Source organism: Ursus arctos, unplaced genomic scaffold, assembly GCF_023065955.2.
Source record: "Ursus arctos isolate Adak ecotype North America unplaced genomic scaffold, UrsArc2.0 scaffold_1, whole genome shotgun sequence".
Classification (NCBI taxonomy): Eukaryota; Metazoa; Chordata; class Mammalia; order Carnivora; family Ursidae; genus Ursus; species Ursus arctos.
This window is the reverse complement of record NW_026622763.1, coordinates 34,614,205-34,637,706: the sequence shown is the minus strand read 5'-3', so window position 1 is coordinate 34,637,706 and position 23,502 is coordinate 34,614,205. Positions and strand designations below refer to the sequence as shown.

The window sequence follows — 23,502 nt, the reverse complement described above, 5'->3', positions numbered from 1 at the left end:
AGAGATGGTAAGCAAAGAGGACCTTTATTTTAGAGCAGGGTTGGTGGGTGAGGGGTCTTCACAATAGGGTTGCTGTTACTGATTTCTTAGGTATAGAAACTCTGAAGCTTCTGCTATTAGTGGCAAAAATCCAGGAATTTTAGTTTAGTTGATATAAAAAGCTTAATCTAATATTGAGCATATTTAAAAAACTTAGAAGAAATAACGTCTGACTATAAAAGATCTGTTGTCATTATACTGAGAGTTAGAAATTGATGTTTAAAAGGGTAATTTTACAAGAAACAACTCTATCTTAAAATTAAAATAGGCATTATCAAACACTCATCTAGGCTAGGGATCGCTGGACTTTTGTTGATGTTTATATAATTAAGGAGAATTTTGGTGGTGATAATCTGTTAAATACTTCACGTACTTACTTTAACCATTACGTCAACCACAGTTTTCTTTCTTTCTTTGCATTGCCCTTTTGAGGCGCATCCTAAAGTATGTGAAAAGCTGAAATCTTTAATGGTGGAGTGGTCAGAAGAATTTCAGAAGGATCCTCAGTTTAGTCTGATATCTGCAACTATTAAATCTATGAAAGAAGAAGGAATTACTTTTCCTCCAGCAGGTTCTCAGGTAAGAGATGCATTTAGATCCTTGGTTGACCTTACACTATTTTGAAAGTACATATCTTATATAAAAGCTAGGCAAGGTCTGTCTTAATCATCCTTTCCCACCTCTACTTTGCAGGTGTCTGTCTGAGATAGCGCCTTGTATTTAGTAAATGTTCTAATTGTCGAGTGAATTTCTTCTAAATATCAGAACTTTGAGAAGTGAATCAGCCATAAATCTGTTTAATGCTACTCTAAGTCTAGAGTCATGTAAAAGGCATAGATGTATGAGGGAGTCCTTATGTTTAAGAAATTTATAGTAAATTTGGAGGGTAGCTATATACATGTGAAAAATAACTAAATTGTAAGTGACACATACAGATAAGGGAGGGGCAACAAAGACTAGATGCCAGAAGAGAGAGGTAACTACAGACTGGGATGGTAAAGAGGTAGAATTTTTAGACCGGAATGTATTTCAATAGATAGGAGGGAAGAGGTCCTATTGGGGGAGGAATGATATGAACAAATTCATGGTATTGAGAAAGCTCCACACCTGTTTGTTGAAGAGTGAATTTGCCTGGAGTGAATGGTTTACATATAGATGAGTGGAACTGTAAGCCTAGAAATTTATTTGAGGAGATAGGGAATAGCTTTAGTAGGACAGGGGTGGAGGGATAATGAGTCACAGAGTGGGCTATTTAAGTGTGGGAGAAGAACACTATCTTGAGTTTTGCTTCAGTGCCTCTTGCCTTCCACTTAATATTAGGTATACAGGCTAGGGGAAGAAACTAAGGGGAGTACTGTATATTTTATTTTAATTTAGACTGTAGACTAAACAGAATCTTTAGAGTTGACCGGAACTAAGGGTTCAGGGAGCATTTGGGGACAAAAATCTTGTAAGTAATGAAAGCTAGCATTTTTCTGCTCTGTTTTCTACATGTCAAAAACCTATGTTTAAAGACCTGGTTGATGGTTCAGGATCCTGGACATCAGGGGCGCTTGGGTTGCACAGCGGTTGGGCGTCTGCCTTCGGCTCAGGGCGTGATCCCGGCGTTATGGGATCGAGCCCCACATCAGGCTCCTCTGCTGTGAGCCTGCTTCTTCCTTTCCCACTCCCCCTGCTTGTGTTCCCTCTCTCGCTGGCTGTCTCTGTCAAATAAATAAATAAAATCTTAAAAAAAAAAAAAAAAAAGGATCCTGGACATCTCTTCTGTGCCTTTAAATTTAAGCATGACCTTCCTAAGTCCTTGCTGTGCCTGAGGAAGCACCACGAGTCAAGTACAATGACTACTAAAAGAGAGCTTAGCATGTATTCCTAGAAGTACGCCTGTTGTCTCTGTCCGCCCTCTTCTCTTCAGTAATTATCATGGCTTCTTGCTACTGCCTCTCGTGGAGCTTTATGCCCCTCACTGAATGAGAGACCTTGGACAGTTGAGATCAGGGAAGTACAATCAGGAGATATTCGTATTTAAGTACTTTCTGTGGGCCATGTTCTGTGTCAGATACTCAGATGGATGCAAAATGTAAGCCATTTTGTGCCCTTTGTGAGTTGATAATGTTTTCTTGAAACTCTGATGTTTTATTTTAGTATTTGAAAACTGCTACTTAAAATTTTTACAAAGAACTTCACTTTTAAAAGAAACTCGTCAGTTTTTTAAAAATTAACATGTGCGAGTAATTATAGAGCTTGTGTTTTCTTTGAAACGGTGGCTGTGTTCATTTTACTCATACATTTACAGACTGTCTCAGCTGCTGCCAAGAACGGTACATCATCGAACAAAAACAAAGAAGATGAAGACATAGCTAAAGGTAAATGTTCAAGCATGTATAATTTAGTGTTTCTTCGAACATCCTTGCCAGAACAATTTATTTAAATATAAATTATAATCAAACTTGGTATGCTTTTAGTATTTTACCTCACATCTAGTAGGGTCTGAAAAGTAAGGAAAACAATGGATATGATACAAGATTGATTTAATTCATAATCCTTTTCAGTAATATATATTTAATGTCCTACCTTTGGAGAGATTTCATTTCACCTTTTCTTTAATGCCAAAGTTATGAGTCAAGCACAGAAATATGTTCACGGCTTGTCCTATATGGAAAGCTACCCATATTATAATGTCACAATCTGTTTGCTATAAAAATAATAGCTGCTGTATATGACAGACTATGATAACAAGGAATGAGCAAAAACTTTATTTTAAAAAAATGTCATGATTTTCTGCCCTGTCCTCCCACATCCCAAGAAAGTTAACTATTTAGCATTTAATTGGACAAATAAAACATTCACTTCATTTATTCTTATTAAGTATTACATTATTAAACATTTCTTTTTAAACTTTAAAAATCAGAATTAATTCTGGCTCCCTTGTTTTTTTGCATTTCATTTTTTCAAATTAGCTATCGAGTTATCATTGCAAGAGCAGAAGCAGCAGCACGCAGAAACAAAATCCTTACATCCATCTGCAGAAATTCAGTTAAATAATAAAGTTGCAAGGAAAGTGAGAGCTTTATATGATTTTGAAGCCGTTGAGGACAATGAACTCACCTTTAAACATGGTGAAATTATTATTGTTTTGGATGACAGGTAAGTTTCAGATCTTTATTTCTGGAATATTTTGAAGTTATTAAGTATAATCTTTATTTAGAATCTGGGATATTCAGGTCTTTGACTTTGGTGTATTTAAATCATAAAAGAGCCTTTTCATACCTTAATTTTTTTTCTAAAATAGAAGTTAGACTAGATAATGTGGGTTCCTTATTGTTTTATTAAATTTGGATGGTATTCTTTATATCTTGGATAAAAGATGTATTAAATAATATTGTTGCTTATCACAACTGCAAAACATAAATATTTAGTCGTCTGAATCCATTTACATTGGGAGTTGTGTATATCAAAATTACTGGCAAAAAAAAAAAAACAACCTTTAGGAAGAAATACAGCTATATTATCTTTTTTTTTTTAAAGCGGAAGAGAGGGTGAGGAGGGGCAGAGGGAAGAGGGAGAGAGAGAGAATCTCAAGCTGACTCCATGCCCAGCTCAAAGCCCGACACAGGGCTTGAGTTCACAACCCTGGGGATCATGACCTGAGCTGAAACCAAGAGTCGGATGCTTAACTGACTGAGCCACCCAGGCACCTCAACTATATTATCTGATAAAAGCAACCAGAAGCTATGCTCAGTTCTTCCCCAATTCTTAACTTGCTACTGTACTCTCCCTCACAGTTTCTCTATCATTTAAGGTTATAATAAAGAGTAGATCTATTTTACATCTGAAGCTCATATAATATTGTATGTCAACTACACTTCAACTTTTAAAAAAAGGATAGATCTGTCTCTATTGGGTCTAATTCTATTTTTTACTTTGTTTTTAAAAGAAGTAGATGAAATTTAGCAAGGGTGACACCTAACAGCTTGTTGCTATGAACAGAGATTGCAGATGCATTTGGTATCTGTTATAAATAACTTAGGATATATTAGTTAAGTGCATTTTTAAATGAGTAGATACACAAAATGGTTTTATTTTCCCGCAGTAAATAGTTATTGAGAAAATATTATGTAATAGGCTCTGTTTATATAAAAAAATGAATGAGGACACAGTTCTGTCTTATAAAATCTAGACTAAAGGGAGTTAAAATTTCTATAGATATTTGTATGGAATGCAGATTGTGAATGCCATAAAAGAGGTAATGTTGGGGTCCAGAAGAGACCAGGTTTATACCACGTACAAGCATCTGGCAAAGAAGGCTTAACCAGGGGGTTCATTTCAGGTGAACTTTGGTTTTGATGGGATAGGAAAAATTTTGCAAGAAATTGAGAATAGGAAAAGAAGGTCTCTTAAGCAGTCTAGAAAGTAATCATTTTCCTTCTTTAATTTTCTTTTTTAAATAATCATTTGGAGTGGAACACATGATCCCTGGATGAGAGTAAATAAATATTAAGGCTCAGAAGTAGTGTGGGCTCTGAATACAGACAGCCTGAAATGTCAGGCTTCCTAGTGTAGCTTTAGTTAGAATATTTACAAAAGAACTTAGGTTTATACTTCAGGTACTCCTATACAACTAGAAAATTAAATTTATAAAATAAATAGAGACTAAACTACGATATGAGTAGTTTTTGGTCTAAGATTCAAATTTTGAGTGTTTTATGTAGTGAGAAAAAAATTTTTTTTGAGATTTGTGGTATTTTAATTTTCTTTTTGTGCTTTCATGTGTTTTTTTTTTTTCATTTTTTAAAAATTTTATTATGTTAGTCACCATACAGAAAATATTCTAAATAAATTGCTGTTTGGGGTGCCTGGGTGGTGCAGTTTGTTGAGCGTCTGATTCTTGATTTCGGCTCAGTTTGTGATCTCAGGGTCATGAAGTCCAGCCCCAAGTCAGGCTCTGTGCTCAGTGCGGAGTCTGCTTCAGATTCTCTCTTCCTCTCCCTCTGCCCCTCCCACTAACGTGCACGTTCTCTCACTCCCTCTGTCAAAAATAAATAAGTCTTCAAAAAAATAAAATAAATTGCTACTTACAAGGTAAAAAGAGTACTGAATAATGGCACAGGTACTTTATCTCTTCCCTTCACAGACCTGTACTACCCTGTGCTGTGATAACTCAATTCTGTGACTTTTGCTTTTGTACCTGTTGTGAGTCTTTCATACAGAATGTATCCCCTTGACATCAGTGGAGGTTCACATGGCATTGTACTCTTACTGCAGTCTGCAGGCTGGCAGTGAGTCAAGGGCTACGTGGCTGTGCTGCATGCGTCTCTTCACACATGTTTAAGCGCAAAGTCATTTAACAACTTAGACTCATATCAGACTACGTTCAGTTGAGACTTAACACTGCAAAAGGGAACTTTTTTCTTGATAACTTCTAAGAGAATTCAACATGAATACGACGGAATATGTAGATTGATTGCTATCATTTTAATGATAAGATACTCCAATCTTAAAGTTGCCGTAGACATCCTCATTAACACCTATAGGTTAAATGTTGTCATTCTGGGTGATGGATTGTTACTGGCAAGATATTTAAGCACAAATGCAAACTTGGGTCCTAAAGTTAAATGGCAGTCTTCAGTTAAAAGGAGGTCATCTACATGATCCAGAATGTGACTATTCATTGTTTTCATATTGCTGTGGAAATGAAAGCACAAAATTAAAATTTTCACATGCAGAATTTGAAGTCCCTTGAAGATACATCATGCTTGGACTTCAGCTTAAGAAACACAGAGCTAATAGAAAAGGCACACATTACTTATTAACAGAATATACCCCCCCAAAGAAAAAACTTTTCACTTTCTACATTTTTAGCTTTATCTCACCACTCTTTGTTTGTTCTTTTTGTTGTTGTTTTGTTTTTAGGATTGATTGATTTATTTGTCAGAGAGAGAAGGAGGGAGAGAAGGAATATGGAAATATGAAAGAATGCAAAAGAGGGTACTCTCCCTGCCAAGTATCAGGGCATATTAATAAGCTGTAGTAAATAAATTTATAGATAGTTCAACAGAATGGAATCCAGATCCATCTGCTCATGAATAGATAGCAGCCTGCTGTTTGAAACAGGATATCATAAATCAGTAGAAAAATGATGTACTATTCAATAAATTTTTACTGGGATGAATGGCTCCTTATACAGTACAAATAAAATTTTGATTCAGTTTCACATACTACATTTGGTTTCTGCTCAGGTCATGATCTCAGGACTGTGAGATCGAGGTCTGTGTCAGGCTCCATGTGCAGAGTCTGCTTGAGATTCTCCCTCTCCCTCTGCCCCTCCCTGCACTTGCACACACGCATGCTCTCTCTCTAAAATAAAAGAATCTTTAAGCAAAAAAGAGACTTAAACATGGGGGAGAGATAAGAAAGAAAACTTAAAACTATTAAGTATGTTGGAAAACAGATTTGGGAGTTCAGGGATAGAGAAAGACTTCTTTTAAGAAAACTATAAACTATAAAAGATTGCTAAATTTGATTACATGGAACAAAAAACACCGTGCAGTAGAAGAAACTGTAAACATATGTTAAAAGACAAGTGACAGTTTGAGAGAAGATATTTGCATAATTCAGACAAATAGTTGCTATCCAGAATATATAAAGAACTCCTACAGATCCATGTAAAGAGAGAAATAGCCCAGTGGAAAAGAAAAGTAGACAGAAAACATGAACGAACAGTTTTATAGAAGGGGCCGTCGGAATGGCCCGGAAAACGTGGATGCTCAGGAAGTGCAAACGAGCGTAGCCTTGAGATATGATTTCTCTCCTGTCTGGTGTCAAGCATTGCTTGGACACGTAACAAATATGAGAGAAAATGACATTCTCACATGCTGCTGAGGGAAGGAGGATGGTGCATTGCCGTAACCACTTAAGAGACTATTTGGCAGTATTTGGTAAATGGAAAATGTTTTTATCCTGAGGCCCAGCAAGTCCGCGGCTGTGGGTAAGCCTAAAGAATTGTTGCTTGTGTGCCCTAAAGTCTAGAATGATCATTACACCAATCTTTTTAAGGTGAAAGACTGGAAATATCTAAGTGTCCATCTTTATGGGGATGGATAAATCAAATATGCTGTGTTCAGATGATGGGTCTTTAAAAGGGATAAACAAGATATGAAAGTATTAACATATAAAATATAAAAATCTATAATGATTAATATATCTATAGACTTTGATATAGGTATATATAAACAAAAAATACACTTGCAGGAAGGCTATATACCAGCTTTATGGTAATGGTTTGGTAGGTTGGATGTGGGATTGGGACTTAGGCTTGTTGATAAAGGGGACTTCATTGTTACCTATATATATTTTTTTAAAGCCCAAAATCAGCTATGACCACGTGTTTAATTGGTTCTAAATTTAAATATGGGAATGTGGATGTTTGCTTTATTTTTGCTTTTCGGTATCTTTTATTAAGTTTAAGAACTGCTTTTAAATATAGTTGAATGTGAACTAGTATTTTCAAAGTAGGCTAAATTTAATTTTTATTTTAATTCCTCTTGCCGCTAGTGTACTTAAAATGTAGAGGAACAGATGACATTTTTGTGCTGTATTTTCAGTGATGCCAATTGGTGGAAAGGAGAAAATCACAGAGGAATAGGACTCTTCCCATCTAATTTTGTAACAACTAATTTAAACATAGAGTCTGAGGCAGGTAAGTTAAATTTTAAGGAAGATTAAATCTATTAAAGTTTTTTACACTCGAGTTTTATGGTTCAGTTTTGTTATTTTTTGTTGTTTTTTAAGTAATTTGTACACCCAGTGTGGAGCTCGAACTCACGGCCCTGAGATGAGGAGTCACATGCTCTACCCACTCAGCCAGCCAAGTGCCCTGGTTCAATTTTGAATATAAAGTAGACTGGCATTTAACTCTGTTTTAAATTATTTATAGATAGTACAGTTTAATTTCTTACCAAATTAAAGGGTTAACTTACTCCAAGTCAATTCCAAGAATCATTTTTTTTATCATTTTATTTTAAACTCTTTGAGTATAAGGCATAAAGGGCATATAAGGCATGAAACAATCTGTGATGACCATGCAGATATTTAATTCAACCTAATTATGGTTTAAGAGGCAGTTTGTGGTTTCAGTATAAAGAATATTGGTTTTATTCATCACTGAACCACAGTATCGAAGGGAGTAGGTGGCGGGGTGGGGGCTGGTTGACAAGTGCCAAGTGTGATTACAAGGGTTAGGAGTACTCCTAAATTTTAAATTTTTCCTCACCTTAATTTGATCCTAGGGAACTTGAAGCAATAATAAAGCAATATAATTAAGACATTGGGTTCCTGCTTCAGATCTTCTGCTGTCAACCATGCAGAGAAGGCTTCCATTTGTTATGCAGGCAGAAAGGTGGGGGGTTGCTGAGTGTAAAGAGCAGCTAATAGTATTACTAACGATGCTCATGATCAGAAATAATATAGTTCAGTGGTGTTTGAGTAATCATTTATCAGGTGTTGTGCAAAGTCCTTGGCCTGCACTATTTCATTTAATCCTCATAACACCGTGAGATAGATACTTTCGTTACCCTATTTTACAGATAAGGAAACTGAGGTTGATGGTTTATGTGGCTGGTAGGTGTTAGAGCCGTGATTCTCAAGTCAGCCAGTCTCCTCTTAGATGTACTTATACTGACTTACTATGGGACATGTCAGTGCTAGTCTGTATTATCAGTTTTAGAGAAGAAACTTAAATCGCGGACTCTGGGAAACAAACTGAGGGCTTCAGAGGGGAGGGGGGTGGGGATTGGGATAGGCTGGTGATGGGTATTAAGGAGGGCACGTATTGCATGGTGCACTCAGTGTTATACACAGATAATGAATCATGGAACATTACATCAAAAACTAAGGATATACTGTATGGTGACTAACATAACATAATAAAAAATTATTATTAAAAAAAACTTAAATTGTGAAAGCTCTGTGCATTGGTGTCTAACATCATCTTTGTATGGGTGGAGTTGATGGCATTCAATTAAAGTAAACTTGAGAGACTTAAAGACTCATTTAAAGACTGAGTACTTTGCTGGTATTTATACTTTTTATTCCTCTAGTGTGACTCTCTAAGTAGTTGTGAAAATTGTAGATGCTGTTTTTAATAACTTTGTAAGACCATGCTCAGGGGATCCTATTTAGAAATTTCCCCTTGGCATAGGCTGGAGCGCCTGAGCTGTGGTTTTAAAAGTAAAAAATATTCTGGCTTTTCAGTATATCCTCATGTTATGTTGAGCTCTGTTCCTTAGGACCTGGTTGAAAGTTAGCCAGATATTTGAAGTAAGTGGCTAACTGTTGGGACTTAAAAATCCTTTGGTTATAGAGATTTTTTTTTTTTTTCCTGAGGGGGTACATTTTATTGGAAACCTTAAATACTTTTCAGACAGAACACAGTATCTTCATTCAAGGTTCTCACGGGGCCTGCAGAGCAAACTGAGATTTTTGGATTAAGGGCAAAATAGATTTTAATTGTAATTTTATTTTTATCAAAATTTACTTTATTAAAATACAGTACATTATAGCAACTCTCCATTGAACATTTAAATAGTTCTGGATATGTACATTTATAAATTATCTTTCAATCTTCTCTTTATGAAAGGTAGGGGGTTTTTTGTTTTCTGTTGCTTTAAAACTATTATCAAACTTAGGTTGAAATCGAGTATTTTTTTTCATTGTGAAGATGAAATCGAGTATTTTTTTGTTCATTTGGGAAATACGTTTTTATAGCAAGGAAAGTGTGGATGGAGCTCATATATTTAACTCTGAATTTAGCTGTTCAGATTACACTCTACTGTCTTATGTATTCACCCTAGTGGTAACACTGAGTTTTTCGGAAAGTGTCTATAATGACAGTTAATATTGCTCACTTGTTCCACTAGAAGGTAAGTTCCATCAGGGCAGAGATTCTTGTCTGTCTTATTCACTGATGTATTTCCAGTGCCTGGCACACAGTAAGGGCTAATAAATGTTTGTGTTATGAATGAATGAACATATGTAATAACGTATGTTAATTATGAAATGTGATGACTAAAGGGTTTCCTTTTTTTTCTTATGGATAATCACAGACTACTTACATATTAGTGACTAAAATACCAAAGTAAATGCTGAGGAACTTAAAGTTTACTTTGTTTCCATAGCAGCTGTGGACAAATTGAATATAATTGATGATGAGGAGGAGGAAATTAAGAAATCAGAGCCTGAGCCTGTTTATATAGATGAGGTAGAGTTTTTCTTTTGTTTAATAGTTAAACAATCAATACTTTTAAAATCTATTATCCTTGAGAATGCTTGGAAAGAGTAATTTTTATGTTCATTAAAATGAAAGCTTTTGAGTTTCTAAGTGTCCATTTACTTTTTTAGGATAAAATGGATAGAGCCCTGCAGGTACTCCAGAGTATAGATCCAACAGATTCAAAACCAGATTCCCAAGACCTCTTGGATTTAGAAGGTATTTAGTGAGCATTAGGGATTACTTTAATGTCATTTAATAAATTTTAGCAATTTTAGTGTCTTAAATGTCTTCTGCCTTGTGTTTGCTTCTAGAAATTAGAGATTGCTGTTGGAAACAGACTAGTATAATAAAATACTAAACATATAACTTGGAAGATGTTATAAACCTGCCTGTCAGGTTCAAGAAGGAAGTCTTTATTTTTCTGTAAGCCCACCAGTGATACTGGCTGAAGAGAGTTGCAGTCCAACAAAGAACAGAATTAAGAATAAGAGCATATTAAATTAATTGAGTCAAAGTGTTAGAAATTCTTATCTTTCTTATAATTCTCTTGTATCATGACTTTAAACGGCAAAATTATACATGATCGGTGTTAACTTTGTAATGTAGTCAGTTGATGCATGTTGATGTGTCTTTTTAATCCCCAAGAGATTTGAAACAAATCTTTTTATGCCATTTTTTTAATCCTTTGGGAGAAAACCTCTGATATATGGATAAATCTTAAATCTTTTTATAGAAGAAACTCTGGTTATGAATACAGAATACCACACTATTCATTTTATCAGTGTTTACATTTGGAAATAACACAAAATGTTTAATTTTAAAATGTCTTAAGTACTTGAAAAATGTTCATATGTAATCTGTACACAATTACACATTTTATGCAGTGTGACTCAGTTCATTTACTTAGCTGTTTTCTAGGTTTTGAGATGGCTCCAAATTTCACAGTCATAAACTTAGTATAGTACTTCAGAGAGCATGGTCAGAGTTCTCTTTGGATTTTGATTTTGCCTTTGGTCATAGATATTAATATTGGTGCTATTTAATACTATTTTAATAGTATTAAAATTAGGTCTTTTATAGTCCTTTCTCTAGCATAAACTTCATTTTCTTTGTGTTATGCATGGGTTGTATATTGGTGTGCTCCATTGTTAAAAATTGTTGAAATTGATTTAAACTGGTTTAAGTTTCAAGGTTGAAAATTATTTTTGTATTTACAGATATCTGCCAACAGATGGGTCCAATGATAGATGAAAAACTTGAAGAGATTGATAGGTGAGATTCTTTGTGTGGGGAATAACAAGTATAGTTTTCTTTCTTTTCCTTCCCCTTCTTTCTTTCTTTCTTTCTTTCTTTCTTTCTTTCTTTCTTTCTTTCTTTCTTTCTTTCTTTCTTTCTTTCTTTCTTTCTCTTTCTTTCTTTTCCTCTTTCTGATTTTATTCATTTGTTAGAGAGAGAGGAAGGAGAGGGAGAGAGAATCCGAAGCAGACTACACTGAGTGCACAGTCTGACGTGGGGTTCAGTCTTGCGACAGCAAGATTGTGACCCAAGCTGAAACCAAGAGACAGACGCTTAACCAGTTTAGCCACCCAGGCACCCCAACAAGTACAGTTTTCTTAGGATTACTTATTTTTTGGCAAAACTTTAAGGCGTTTTGTGGAACTGTCAATTTGTTGAAATTGTCTCTCAGTTTCCAAAACTCTTACAAATGAATAGCAAGCTGGTACTTTTTATTTTGGTAGCATTTTTCCCCCGTGGCAGTATAGTATACCTGGAATCATGGGTTCTTGCTCTTAAGCTACTGCTCTTCATTTTCTTACTTGGGCTGGAACTGAGGGATAAAGAGGAATGAGGAATAAAGCTGAATAGAACACAGAATAAAAACTATGGTCTTGTGATGAGATAGTATTTGTAAAACTTTCAAATGAAATTTCCCTTGTATTTGTGAAACTAAATCCAGTACACACACCTCTCAGTTTTCTTGTATTTCTGTATTCTCTTGTCCTTTTAATTTCCTTATCTGACATAGTCTTACTCTTCCTTAGAAATAGCAGCAGCACTGAAGGATAGACGCAGCATTTTGAGCTTTTCATTTATTTTTGCTTTTTCTGGTTCTTCAGCTTTCTGTTTGAAGTCACAGGCAGAAGCCACAGTGAATGGAAGACAAGGATAAGGATAAGTCTTTACTGTTCCATCATCTTCCCTTTCTAGATTCTGGTTATTGAACTACTGTATAAAACCTCACAAGAAGATGGGGCACCTGCGTGGCTCCGTCGGTTAAGCGTTTGCCTTGAGCTTAGGTCATGATCCTGGGGTCCTGGGACCAAATCCCGCATCGGGCTCCCTGCTCCTCGGGGAGCGTGCTTCTGTCTCTCCTTCTGCTGCTCCCCCTGCTTGTTCTCTCTCTCTCTTTCTCTCTCTCTGTCTTTCATACTCTTTCTGTCAAATAAAATAAAATCTTAAAAAAAGAAAAAAAAACCCACAGAACTACTTTACTTCTTATCTGCCTTAACCAGAGAAGGGTGGTAGCAGCAAGATTTTTTCTAGTCACTGAAAATTATAATCTTTTTCCATAAGATTTTTTAAATCGTTATATTTTCTACAGAAATAAAAAACAAATCCTTGTCAAAAATTATGAAATGATGGTGGTAGTTTCACAGTTTATTCTTATTTTGGAGAAAACATGAAATATCTACATACACATCTACTGTGGTTTCAGTGCAAGTATATTAATGGTCAATGAATAATCAAACTGCAAATGATTAGAAAGAAAAACGTCAGTATTACCTTAGGGGTGTGGCTAGGAGTTACAATTATTATAAACCTTTATGGATCTTAAAAATAGTCCATATCCTTTAACCCAGCAAATTCAGGCCCATGCTAAATATATAAGGATATATGCAAAGATTTACCTATTAGAGTATTCGTCAAACCATTATTTGTAACAACAAAATTGGATTTGTAACAACAAAGTTGGAAGTAACTGAAACGTCTTTCAGTGTGAGATTGATTTTTAAAATAAAATTACAGGGGGAATGAAACATGAGAGACTATGGACTCTGAGAAACAAACTGAGGGCCTCAGAGGGGAGGGGGGTGGGGGAATGGGATAGACCGGTGATGGGTAGTAAGGAGGGCACGTATTGCATGGTGCACTGGGTGTTATACACAACTAATGAATCATCGAGCCTTACATCGGAAACCGGGGATGTACTGTATGGTGACTAACATAATATAATAAAAAATCATTATTAAAAAAAATAAATAAATAAAATAAAATTACACATCTATACATTCTACAATAAAAAGCATTGTCATTGATAAATATCTATTGACATGGAAAGATATCATACTATGTAATGAAAAGCAGAGGATATGACAGTATAAACTTACTTTTATTGATAAAAAGAATATCTTCAAAGGAATAGGTCTAGCACAGTTAAAAATCAGCATGACCATTTCTGATACGAGTTAATTTTTTGAGTCACCGCTCACCTCTTAGTCATTTCTTCAATTTCAGTTTCTGAATAGGCCAGCTGGCATTTTCTTTTGCATGGCCATGACGACAGAGGCAGCTCCTATTCTGGAAAATGCTTGCTGTTCTTCAGCAAATTTTCATTGACTATTTATCCTTGTCAAGCATTCAGAAATGAATAAAATATCCTTGTTTTCCCTTTAGTGGGTCATCATCAGTTTGTTTTTCCTAATTAAAAAAACAACATTACTGTCAGAAAAAGAAATTTTACATTTATTTTCTGTCTGTCATTGTTCAGAATGAGATTTTTTAGCATTTATCACACTAAGAAATTATATTGGGCAAACATGTAAATTGACTCCAAAAATGTTTAGATAGACGTATTGAAGAGAGATCGATGGTTTGAACTTAACAATGTTCCAGACTTCTTTTTTTTTTTAGAGAGAGAGGGAGAGTGCAGGAGGGGCCGAGGGAGAGGGAGAAAGAGAATCTTAAGCAGGCTCCGTGCCCAGTGCAAGCCTGTCTCAGGGCTGGATCTCACCATCCTGAGATCATGACCTGAGCCGAAATCAAGAGTCGGATGCTTAACCAACTGAGCCCCTGTTCCAGGATATTCTAATCTTATTTCCTACTGCCCTCCAAAAATTGTTTCCTACCACCTTGATCAAATTGACCTTTTCATTCTTTCATTGTGTACCCTTCTCACTCCTTTTGCCTGTCTTAATTCACACTGTCCCACTGACCTGGCTTAGTCTTCTTTCTTTGCTTGGGCCTATCCATCCTTCCTCAGGTGCCAGTTTAAGTCCCAGCTTCTCCATAAAGCCTTTTCAGTCTACCATCACCCAAATTAGTCTACTTTTCTAAACTCTTCTGTTCCTTACCTATTTCATATAATTTTGGATTCAATTATATGCCATCTTGTATTGTTTGCTATATTCCATATGCTTAGCTTTTTCTTCCTAATAGATTGCAGTCTCTTTGAAGGAGAAAACTACACCTTCTGCTCCGTTTTCTTTGTGCTCGTATAGGTTTGGGCACAGTACAGTAAAAAAGTTTTAATTGTTTTAGGGTTATCTCTTGAATCTTTGAAGGTGATTTCTGTGTTCTGCTGGTGTTTCATCAGTATACTGGGTTATGTGGACCAAATGCCTATGGTTAATTCTTAGTCACACCTTTGTTAGCATGGACACTAATTTCTGAAGCTTTCTGTGTGGTTTACAAATGATATTCTGAAAATAGAGTTTTACCTGCTTTATATAGTCACACATGCAATAGAGGAAATAGCACCTTTTTGTTTGTTTCAGACATAACATTATAAAGGAAATATTATAGAGGAAAGGTGGCAAGTCTTGATAGGATTCAGTCCAGGTCATTTACTTGGTAGTCCTGTGTCTGGTCTTCCGCCTCTGTTGCTTATCCTTTGAGCCTCTGTGTATATATAAAAAGAGCTACATTTAATAAACAGGCTCTGGGTGCCACATGAAGTGGCCATTTAACTCGCGTGAACTTGTCATTTGCAGTGGGAGTTCTTTATTACTCCCCAGGGGAACAGAGAAAATTGTACCAAGTCAGAAGGATTTGCTCTGGAGTTCCTTGGGCAGATTTGAAAAATCTCATATTTGGATTTGTTATTTATACAATAAAGTATCTGATTTCACTCACCTTCTCAAAAGAAACCAACAAACAAGACCAATAGGGGCTAGTTTATATATACATTGTTTTTATTTGCATTTTCAAGGATAATTATTAGATTTTTTTCATTTGATTCTTTAATGTATATAAGCAAATGAAAATGTGTGATTTTGTTTGTGAGTGTGTTTTTATTTCAGTCATATCGTGCTTCAAAGCAGGCTCTGGACCTTGACTGAGTATTCTACTTAGATTTTAATTAAGGATTGGGCTCCTCCAAAATTGAGAAATTATTTTGCTTTGTAATTGGGTTTTCAACAGAAGCCTATAACATGTGAGACAGAATTGTGCTAGCACCAAAATTACGAATTGGCTGAATTTTTATGACGTGTGGAAGGGACTTCCCCTAGTATTATGAAGTCCTATCAGCCTAGTTATTACGAGAATTAAGGAATTCCTCCTCCCGTCTTCCCATGGTGAATATTCTGTCATTATATATGAGGAATCTTTTTAAAGTATGAATAGAAAATGCTAAATTTAAAAAGTAATTTATGTTCCTAAATACATGCTTAAAAGCATTGAAGAACATTAAAGTTCATTTCTTCTCCATCAGGAAGCATTCAGAATTGTCTGAATTGAATGTAAAAGTCTTGGAAGCCCTGGAACTATATAACAAGTTGGTGAATGAAGCACCAGTATATCCAGTCTATTCAAAGCTCCATCCTCCAGCACATTACCCACCTTCATCAGCTGGGGTTCCAATGCAGGTGAGCATATTTTTGAGAACATTTTTCAAAATTAGAAAAAAGTTTTAAACTCAAAAATATGTTTTAAAGGTTAGTATTAAAATTTCTGTGGTCCATGAATAAAATCATAAAATTCATCTTTGATGGTCCAAAAAGTATGGGCTAAACAGTTAGCATTCACCAGGACAAATTAGATATGGCTATTTTACAAATAATTTTAGTTCATTTTTAACATGAACAAAGAGACCATTACATAGGTGATAGGAGTTCTTCATTTGCTTTTGTAAATATAAAGCATAAGTCCTTGAAGTAAAAAGTTCAAGTGCTCTGATGTAGGTCAGTGCCTGACCTGTCAGAAGTCCTCTAGATGAGGTACTGATGCCGTTCCTGTTGCTCAAAAGCAAGATTTAATATTTCTTTTAAAAATTTCTGAAAAGGTTTCTTTGACTTACATGATTAGTAAAAGGCTTATTAGTTAATGAACTTCTTTTGTCCTCAGATCACGCTATATATTTTTTCTTTTATGCATGACTTAAATTGTGAAAAATTCATGTGCAACAAGGACGTGATGCAGGCCTGTCAGCGTAGGGTCCAGAAGCCATTAACGAACGGCCTCTTTTCCCGGGACTTTACACCTTGTCTGTGCTTCATGCTGAAGTGAATACTTACATTTATCACTATCGAGTATTCTGAAGCCTTTTTCAAATTTCAACCAGTTAGCAATTGAATTCAGAATGAATCTGGACGAACAAAATTCATGTTAATTTATGAGAACTGATATATAAAGGAGTGTGTGAAGGAGACACCAAGGAGAAAAGATAGAATGTGGGTGCATAATCTAGATGACTTGACATGACATAATTGTTAAGTAAAAAAGAAGCGTTTCTATGGTAACTGTCACATCAGACAAGATGCATTTATCAGATATGCCATGTCCCAAACTTTGGAAAATGGTGAAAAGAATCATTACATATGAGGGTAGAAAGGATTTCTGGGTGCAAAAGACCCTGAAGTTTATTCGGTATCGCTTCTGTTTTCAATGAGTTTATTTGCTGCTACTGTGAAAGTGGAACAAAATTGAAGTGTCTCCACCATTGTATGATAGAACGATGTTATATTTGCTTCTTTGTGTATCTCTAAAGGGTTGTCATCCCTGTGTCAGGTTTTCGTGTTTAGTTGCGTACTATGTACAATTAGCTTCGCTAAGCATAACTCAGATTTTTAAAAAGTTAGCTTTCTGTCTGATTCTTCACATAACTTCTATCTATACTATTCATGCATGACAGCATTTAAAATATTCAAAGGTCCTATTCTACTTAGAAAAAAAATTCCGTACTAAAAATGTTGGAGTAACATACCATGAGTTAAATCTACGAAGTCTACTCAGGAACCCTGCAGAAGAGGTCCATTCCCAGGCTCCGCCTGTTATCATGGGTTGGTACATGTTGGCCAAGGAAGTGATATGATTGCAACTACATTAAAGTCAATTTGGCACTTCAGGCATGCTAAATTTTCATGTCCATGGTCTTTTTTTTTTTTTTAAGATTTTACTTATTTATTTGACAGAGAGAGAACACAAGCAGGGGGAGTGGCAGAGGGAGAGGGAGAAGCAGGCTTCCCACTGAGCAGGGAGCCCGACACGGGGCTCAATCCCAGGACCCTGGGATCATGACCTGAGCTGGAGGCAGACGCTTAACTGACTAAGCTAGCCAGGAGCCTCTCCGTGGTCTTTGCTTTACAATAGCTTTGTTTAAAACTGGAGTGATGGTAGTTACTGTATGATACTTAACTTATTAAGTATGTGCATTATTATATTTGGTAGGCAGATGGTAGATCTTACCCTTAAAGGAGATATTACCCCTGAACATTAGGTAGGGCATGTAAAATATCCAAAGAAACTTAGACCATTTTGCTATTTCCTGGGGATACATTTTCTTTACCTAAAAATCTTTACTTTTTTCCTATTTGTTGAAAAGGCAGAAAATAAAAGAGATATTGCTAGAGAGGGTCTGCACCCTGCCCTGATACCATTTATTCTTATTCTCCCAAGTTTCATTCTTAGAAAGGAGTTAAGTGAGTCATCCTGGGATAGGGGTGAAGAAGGTCGTCATTGAATTGGTGGCTTAAAGTGATGATAGGCTGCCCTTCAAGGGAGTATGTAGTTTCCTGGGGCTCTGCGGCAAGACGTGTTACTGAGTAATAGGCAACCTGGATAGATTCCAGCCTGCTGCTTAAAAATATGCCATCTCCTTTTCTTTCAACCTCGTGCAAAATAAAAGAACAATCAAACAAATCATAAATTTCCATAGATTTGGCATTGTGATTTGGAAGCTCTCCACTTTTTGTACTAGGGTGGATAGATTGGTAGAACCAGATTGCTCCCCAAAGAACTATTAACATTTTATTTCATGTAAGTCTTTTAAAGTATTAAATATTTTGTTAGATAGATGTTTGTGAAATCAGTAAGTCAACTTTTTCTCTTCGGTTAATAGACATACCCAGTTCAATCACATGGTGGAAACTATATGGGTCAAAGCATTCACCAAGTCACTGTTGCCCAAAGCTACAGCCTAGGACCAGATCAGATTGGTCCACTGAGATCTCTGCCTCCAAATGTCAATTCCTCGGTGACAACACAGCCTGCACAGAATCCATATTTAAGGTAAGTTTTGGGAGGCTGTGTTAATTTTGTAATTATATACATTAAATTTTCACAGAATTTCATAATGAGAATAAATTGACTTTTCTTTTTATAATAATAGTGATTTTATTATAATAATAATTGAGATGAAGTTGTAGAACTTCTTATTCGTAATGCCATGAAGTCAGAATGCTCTTAGCTTTATTACCTCTACTAAAATGGTTGCCCAAGCATGGCTTATAGTCTGGGTCTCTGGGACAAACTAAGGCTAACTATCCCTTACAGGGACCAAGCCCATGATACACTTAGCACTGTGCTATAATCAGCCTAGCAAAGTAGTCCCAGGCATATTTATCTGCATGTACTCCTGAATATCAGAAAACTTTACTTTGACTCCCAAGTGCATTTGAGCTGTAGAATTCGTGGTCTAATTTTTTTTTTTTTTTTTGAGAGAGAGTGAGAGAGCACTCAAGGGGAGGGGCAGAGGGGGAGAGAGGATCTCAAGCACACTCCACGCTGAGCTTGGAGCCAGACGTGGGGCTCCATCTCACAACCCTGAGATCATGACCTGAGCCTGAATCAAGAGTGGACGCTTAACTGACTGAGCCACCCAGGAGCCCCTGTTGCCTAATTTTTTATACTAACACTTCTGTTCTGAAAATGCTTTCTATTAACTGCTTAACCATACAAAATGTTCATTCAATATAGTCATGGTAGATGATCTCTAAGGTCTCTTCCCACTCAAATTCCATGAGTGTAAATTTTAGATATTATCTGAAAAGTAAGTAAGCCTGTTCACATTGATGTTTAGTTCAATTAAAATGTAAAATTTTGTTATTCTTTGTGACACTAGAAATTATGGAGAAAAAAACTAGAGCAGTATAGACATTAATCCTCATATTGTAAGCAGTGTATTTGGTATAATTTGAAATTATATATCTTTTTTTTAAAAAAGATGTTGTAGTATGTTATAGTAATTACAAGAACAAGCAGAAGTCCTGTAATTTGGGGTGAATTTTCAACTTGTTTTTTTTGTTTTGGTGTAGTGTTAATAAGTAAACTATAGGTCAAGACTGTCTTGAGGGTAGATTCAGGGTCCTATGTGGATTAGTGTTCTCCCTGCCTTTATTATTTTTATGTTGAGATTCAGATTAAGTTACCAGGGGCAGCTTTGAAAGTGCCCTATCAAAGGAAAGTGTAGAGCGTGTGAGGAAAAGAGGTGGCCTCCTCCGTGCTGGATTGAGAGCTGGGAGAAGGGAGAATACGGTCCGCAGGTGTGCTTTGGGGGGTTCTGTGCTCGTTGTAGCTGGCCAAGGATACCACTGCGATCTGCATCTCCTCAAAAGATTTTTAAATATTTGCAGTAAGTAGGGGCGCCTGGGTAGCGCAGTCGTTAAAGCGTCTGCCTTCGGCTCAGGGCGTGATCCTGGCGTTCCAGGATCGAGTCCCACATCAGGCTCCTCCGCTGGGAGCCTGCTTCTTCCTCTCCCACTCCCCCTGCTGTGTTCCCTCTCTCACTGGCTGTCTCTCTGTCACATAAATAAATAAAATCTTTAAAAAAAAAAAAAAAAATATTTGCAGTAAGAGATTTTGAAGAAAACAAAATTAAGTAGGCCTTATAATCTTATATTTTGTTTCTTTTTTGAGTACTCTCTTACCAAATATAAAAATTGTATTAACAGTGTCGGAGTAATTAAATCATAATCAGAACAGCAGAGTTCTATAAACTTAGAAAAGGCATTTTTATTGTTTCATGATGATTGATCTCTGACCATGACGTAGATAATGCAAAGTAAATATGGTTTTCTTTTTAAAATTTTGTTTGTAGCACTGGACAAGATGCTGTTTCCAACCCTACCTATATGAACCAGAACTCTAACCTTCAGTCAGCCACTGGAGCGGCTGCTTGCGCACCGCACATGGGGAGGTCTGGGGAGGTGCCGCCCTACCAGAACGCGACTTGCAGTCTGCCGCAACTGGCCGGCTTTCCCGTGGCAGTTCCAGCTCATTCGGTTGCGCAGCAGCAAACAAATTACCATCAGCAGCCTCTTCTTTAGAACAAACCAAGCATTTTCTTGAAAGCCTTCATATGTGTATCACTTGACCCTTGTGATTCTAATCTGAAAACATTAAAAGAAAAAAAAATTGCTTTTCTCAACTCAAAAGAACCATGAATAAATAAAGCACAAACACTGACCTTACTCTGCTAGGCCATGAAAGGGCTTTTTCAGTCCAGTTGGTTTGAAGTCCAGCTTCTGCCCAGAGGCAGCTTCAGGTAGCTTCCAGTGAATTTTGTCTTACTGTCAAATCTCTACACCAATCTGGACACCCAGGAAGTAGCCTTATGACACTAAACAGCAGGAGATAGGAGTATGAAATTTTTACTTTAAAGAAACCACTGTTTATCCCTAAAACATGATAATTGGGAGAGCACCAAAACCTTTTGAGGGTTTTTTTTGTCTGCTTATTTTTTTCAGTGTTCGCCACAAAACCATTATTTCAAAAGGCGGACCTCTTTTTGGGTGAGCATTTAGCTTGCCAACATATTTCCCTCTGGCTTCTTAAATTGCAGTTGTGTTTGCAGTACTGTCAGTTTTGCTCTCTGTTATGTTGAGTAATAATTAGCATATAATTGTCTATAGAAGCAAGAGCAATTTGGAAGGAACAAAAATGTTTTCGGTTACTAACGGTGAGGACCATATAAATGCAGATGTGTGATAAAGCAATTAGCTAGTCCCCTGTCAGCCGGGCTATGGAATGTCCCACGAAACATTTCCATTCCCTGAAGACACATTTTTCTTACGAGGCTCCCTTGTATTTAGAATTGCCACTAATGACCTTCTAAAGTGACTGGCCATTCTCTAATGAAGATAATAAGGTCCACTTGTTTTCCTTCCTGAAGTGTGGTGTGCAGAGATGCTGCATTTTCTTTTTACGGATTACTTGTGAATTTGAGCCATGAGACATTCCTAGTAATTTGATGTGATGTATCCCAAGCATGAATAATAAGTGTGTGTTTATAGATGTGTTGTTTCTTTAAACAGGTGATTCAAGTACCATTGCTAAGCCAGGCTGTTGAGAAATTTGGCCATTCTTTTCAGAGATGATTCTACGCCTGTGGGATAATAACAGGCAGTGGATTGATTGGGAAGCTATCAAGACAGTTTTTCTGAAGCCTACGTTTTATAAGTTAGTTTACAGTACTAATAGATTCCACATACTGTAGGAATTAGGTAATAAACCAGTAGGGATTGTTTTCTCCTAAAAATTCATACACTACTGCATCATCTACCAACTTTTTAGATAACACAAAAATAGAAGGTGGCGAATATATATGCTTACAGATACACGGTACTTAGACTGGGAAAAACAAAGGACATAAGTGAAGTTACTTGCCTGGGAGCAAGATTTCTAAATCTTGTTTTAAAGAGAACCCTTCATCCTTCTGCTAAGAATCCTTTTGAAGACAGTGCTCTGGAAATTTTTGTCATTTATCTATTTACAGAAATTAAATTACAAGTATGTTCTTTTTTCAAAGAAACTGTGTCCTAGAATAAAATAGTCTATATACTACTTGGTCTACATTTAAAGCAAAAAACAGTATTTGAATGCCCAGTTTCTGTCATTGTCTTATTTCAGATATAAGTAACTGAAAAGGTTTTAACCTTCAATGTCTCATGTTCTTTTTTTCATCCAGTATTTTCCTTCCTTGTGAATTCAATTATATACTTAAAAAAAATTCTAAAATGGTACCTTATTTTTTTGGAAATGAACTTCTATTCTTTAAGGAAAAAACATAAAAAGCATTTATAAAGCTGCTCTTGATAATGTTTGCATATATATCGAAAATTTTACATTTTTTCCTCCCAAACAGTATTTAATAAGGTTATTTTAATGTTTGTGTAAATATTTCATGTATAGTTGTGATCTGAATTGTAAAAGCTTAACTCTGCGTAAGTCTTTGAACTAGTATAAATACTGCACACCCACTGAATTGGGATCAGCCAGTTAAGTTCACCGAATGTAGTTTTGGAATAATATAACATGCAACATGTATATAAATTGTGTATATTGGCATTTATCTGTTAAATTTTATACATACAGAAGTTTCTTCTCCCTCTTAAAAACAATTTTATTTTGGCCACAATGTGATGAATTTTGTGTTGCAGGTTGTCAATAGTATAAAAATATTATTAAATCTGTGTACTAAGATGGTATTTTCGTGTTAATAGGAAATAACAGGGTTGTTATTTTTCTTTCTTTTTCATGATCTTATGGGTTGTATTTATTTTAAGACCTCTTTATAATTAAATGTTTTCTGCCAAAGGAATTGTCTAATATCAGATTTCTACATTGGGTTCATACTTGCTGTTTTATAAAAAAATAAAAATAACTTCTATTTCGTATGAAATCTCGGTACATTAGAAAAATTTTCTGAAAATTTATAATAAAATCACTTTTCATCAATGTAGAAAGAATTTCTCTTGAGTGTTAAAATATAGGAAGTGGGATATGTTCTTAGAGTTTGGAAAATGTACAGTCTACCAACATTGTCTTATAATTTGGTAGTCTACAAAATTACCTGAACATTAAATAATTATACTATTTGTCAGGATTTGAAATTATTTACAGATGCATTGTCATCTGATGTTATTTCAAGTAGTTGATACTTGACCACCTAACAAATTTCACTGTACATTTTAAAGATT

The 23,502-nt window shown here is 35.8% G+C and overlaps 1 protein-coding gene across 3 annotated transcripts in view; it reads left to right on the top strand.

Annotated features, from left to right (window-relative positions):
* Positions 1-23,123, top strand: part of STAM2 (signal transducing adaptor molecule 2) — a 45,724-nt gene extending 22,601 nt beyond the window's left edge. The window contains exons 5-14 of one of the 3 annotated variants that reach the window (XM_026492795.4): positions 472-618; positions 2,333-2,402; positions 2,997-3,183; positions 7,641-7,735; positions 10,212-10,294; positions 10,435-10,522; positions 11,524-11,578; positions 16,020-16,173; positions 18,645-18,814; positions 20,622-23,123. In XM_026492795.4, the coding sequence (XP_026348580.2) occupies positions 472-618; positions 2,333-2,402; positions 2,997-3,183; positions 7,641-7,735; positions 10,212-10,294; positions 10,435-10,522; positions 11,524-11,578; positions 16,020-16,173; positions 18,645-18,814; positions 20,622-20,850 (1,278 nt within the window). In that variant the 3' untranslated portion in view covers positions 20,851-23,123. The remainder of the gene's footprint in view (positions 1-471; positions 619-2,332; positions 2,403-2,996; positions 3,184-7,640; positions 7,736-10,211; positions 10,295-10,434; positions 10,523-11,523; positions 11,579-16,019; positions 16,174-18,644; positions 18,815-20,621) is intronic. The other 2 variants (XM_026492796.4, XM_044381572.3) reach the window with 2 other exon arrangements.
* Positions 23,124-23,502: the final 379 nt, after the last annotated feature.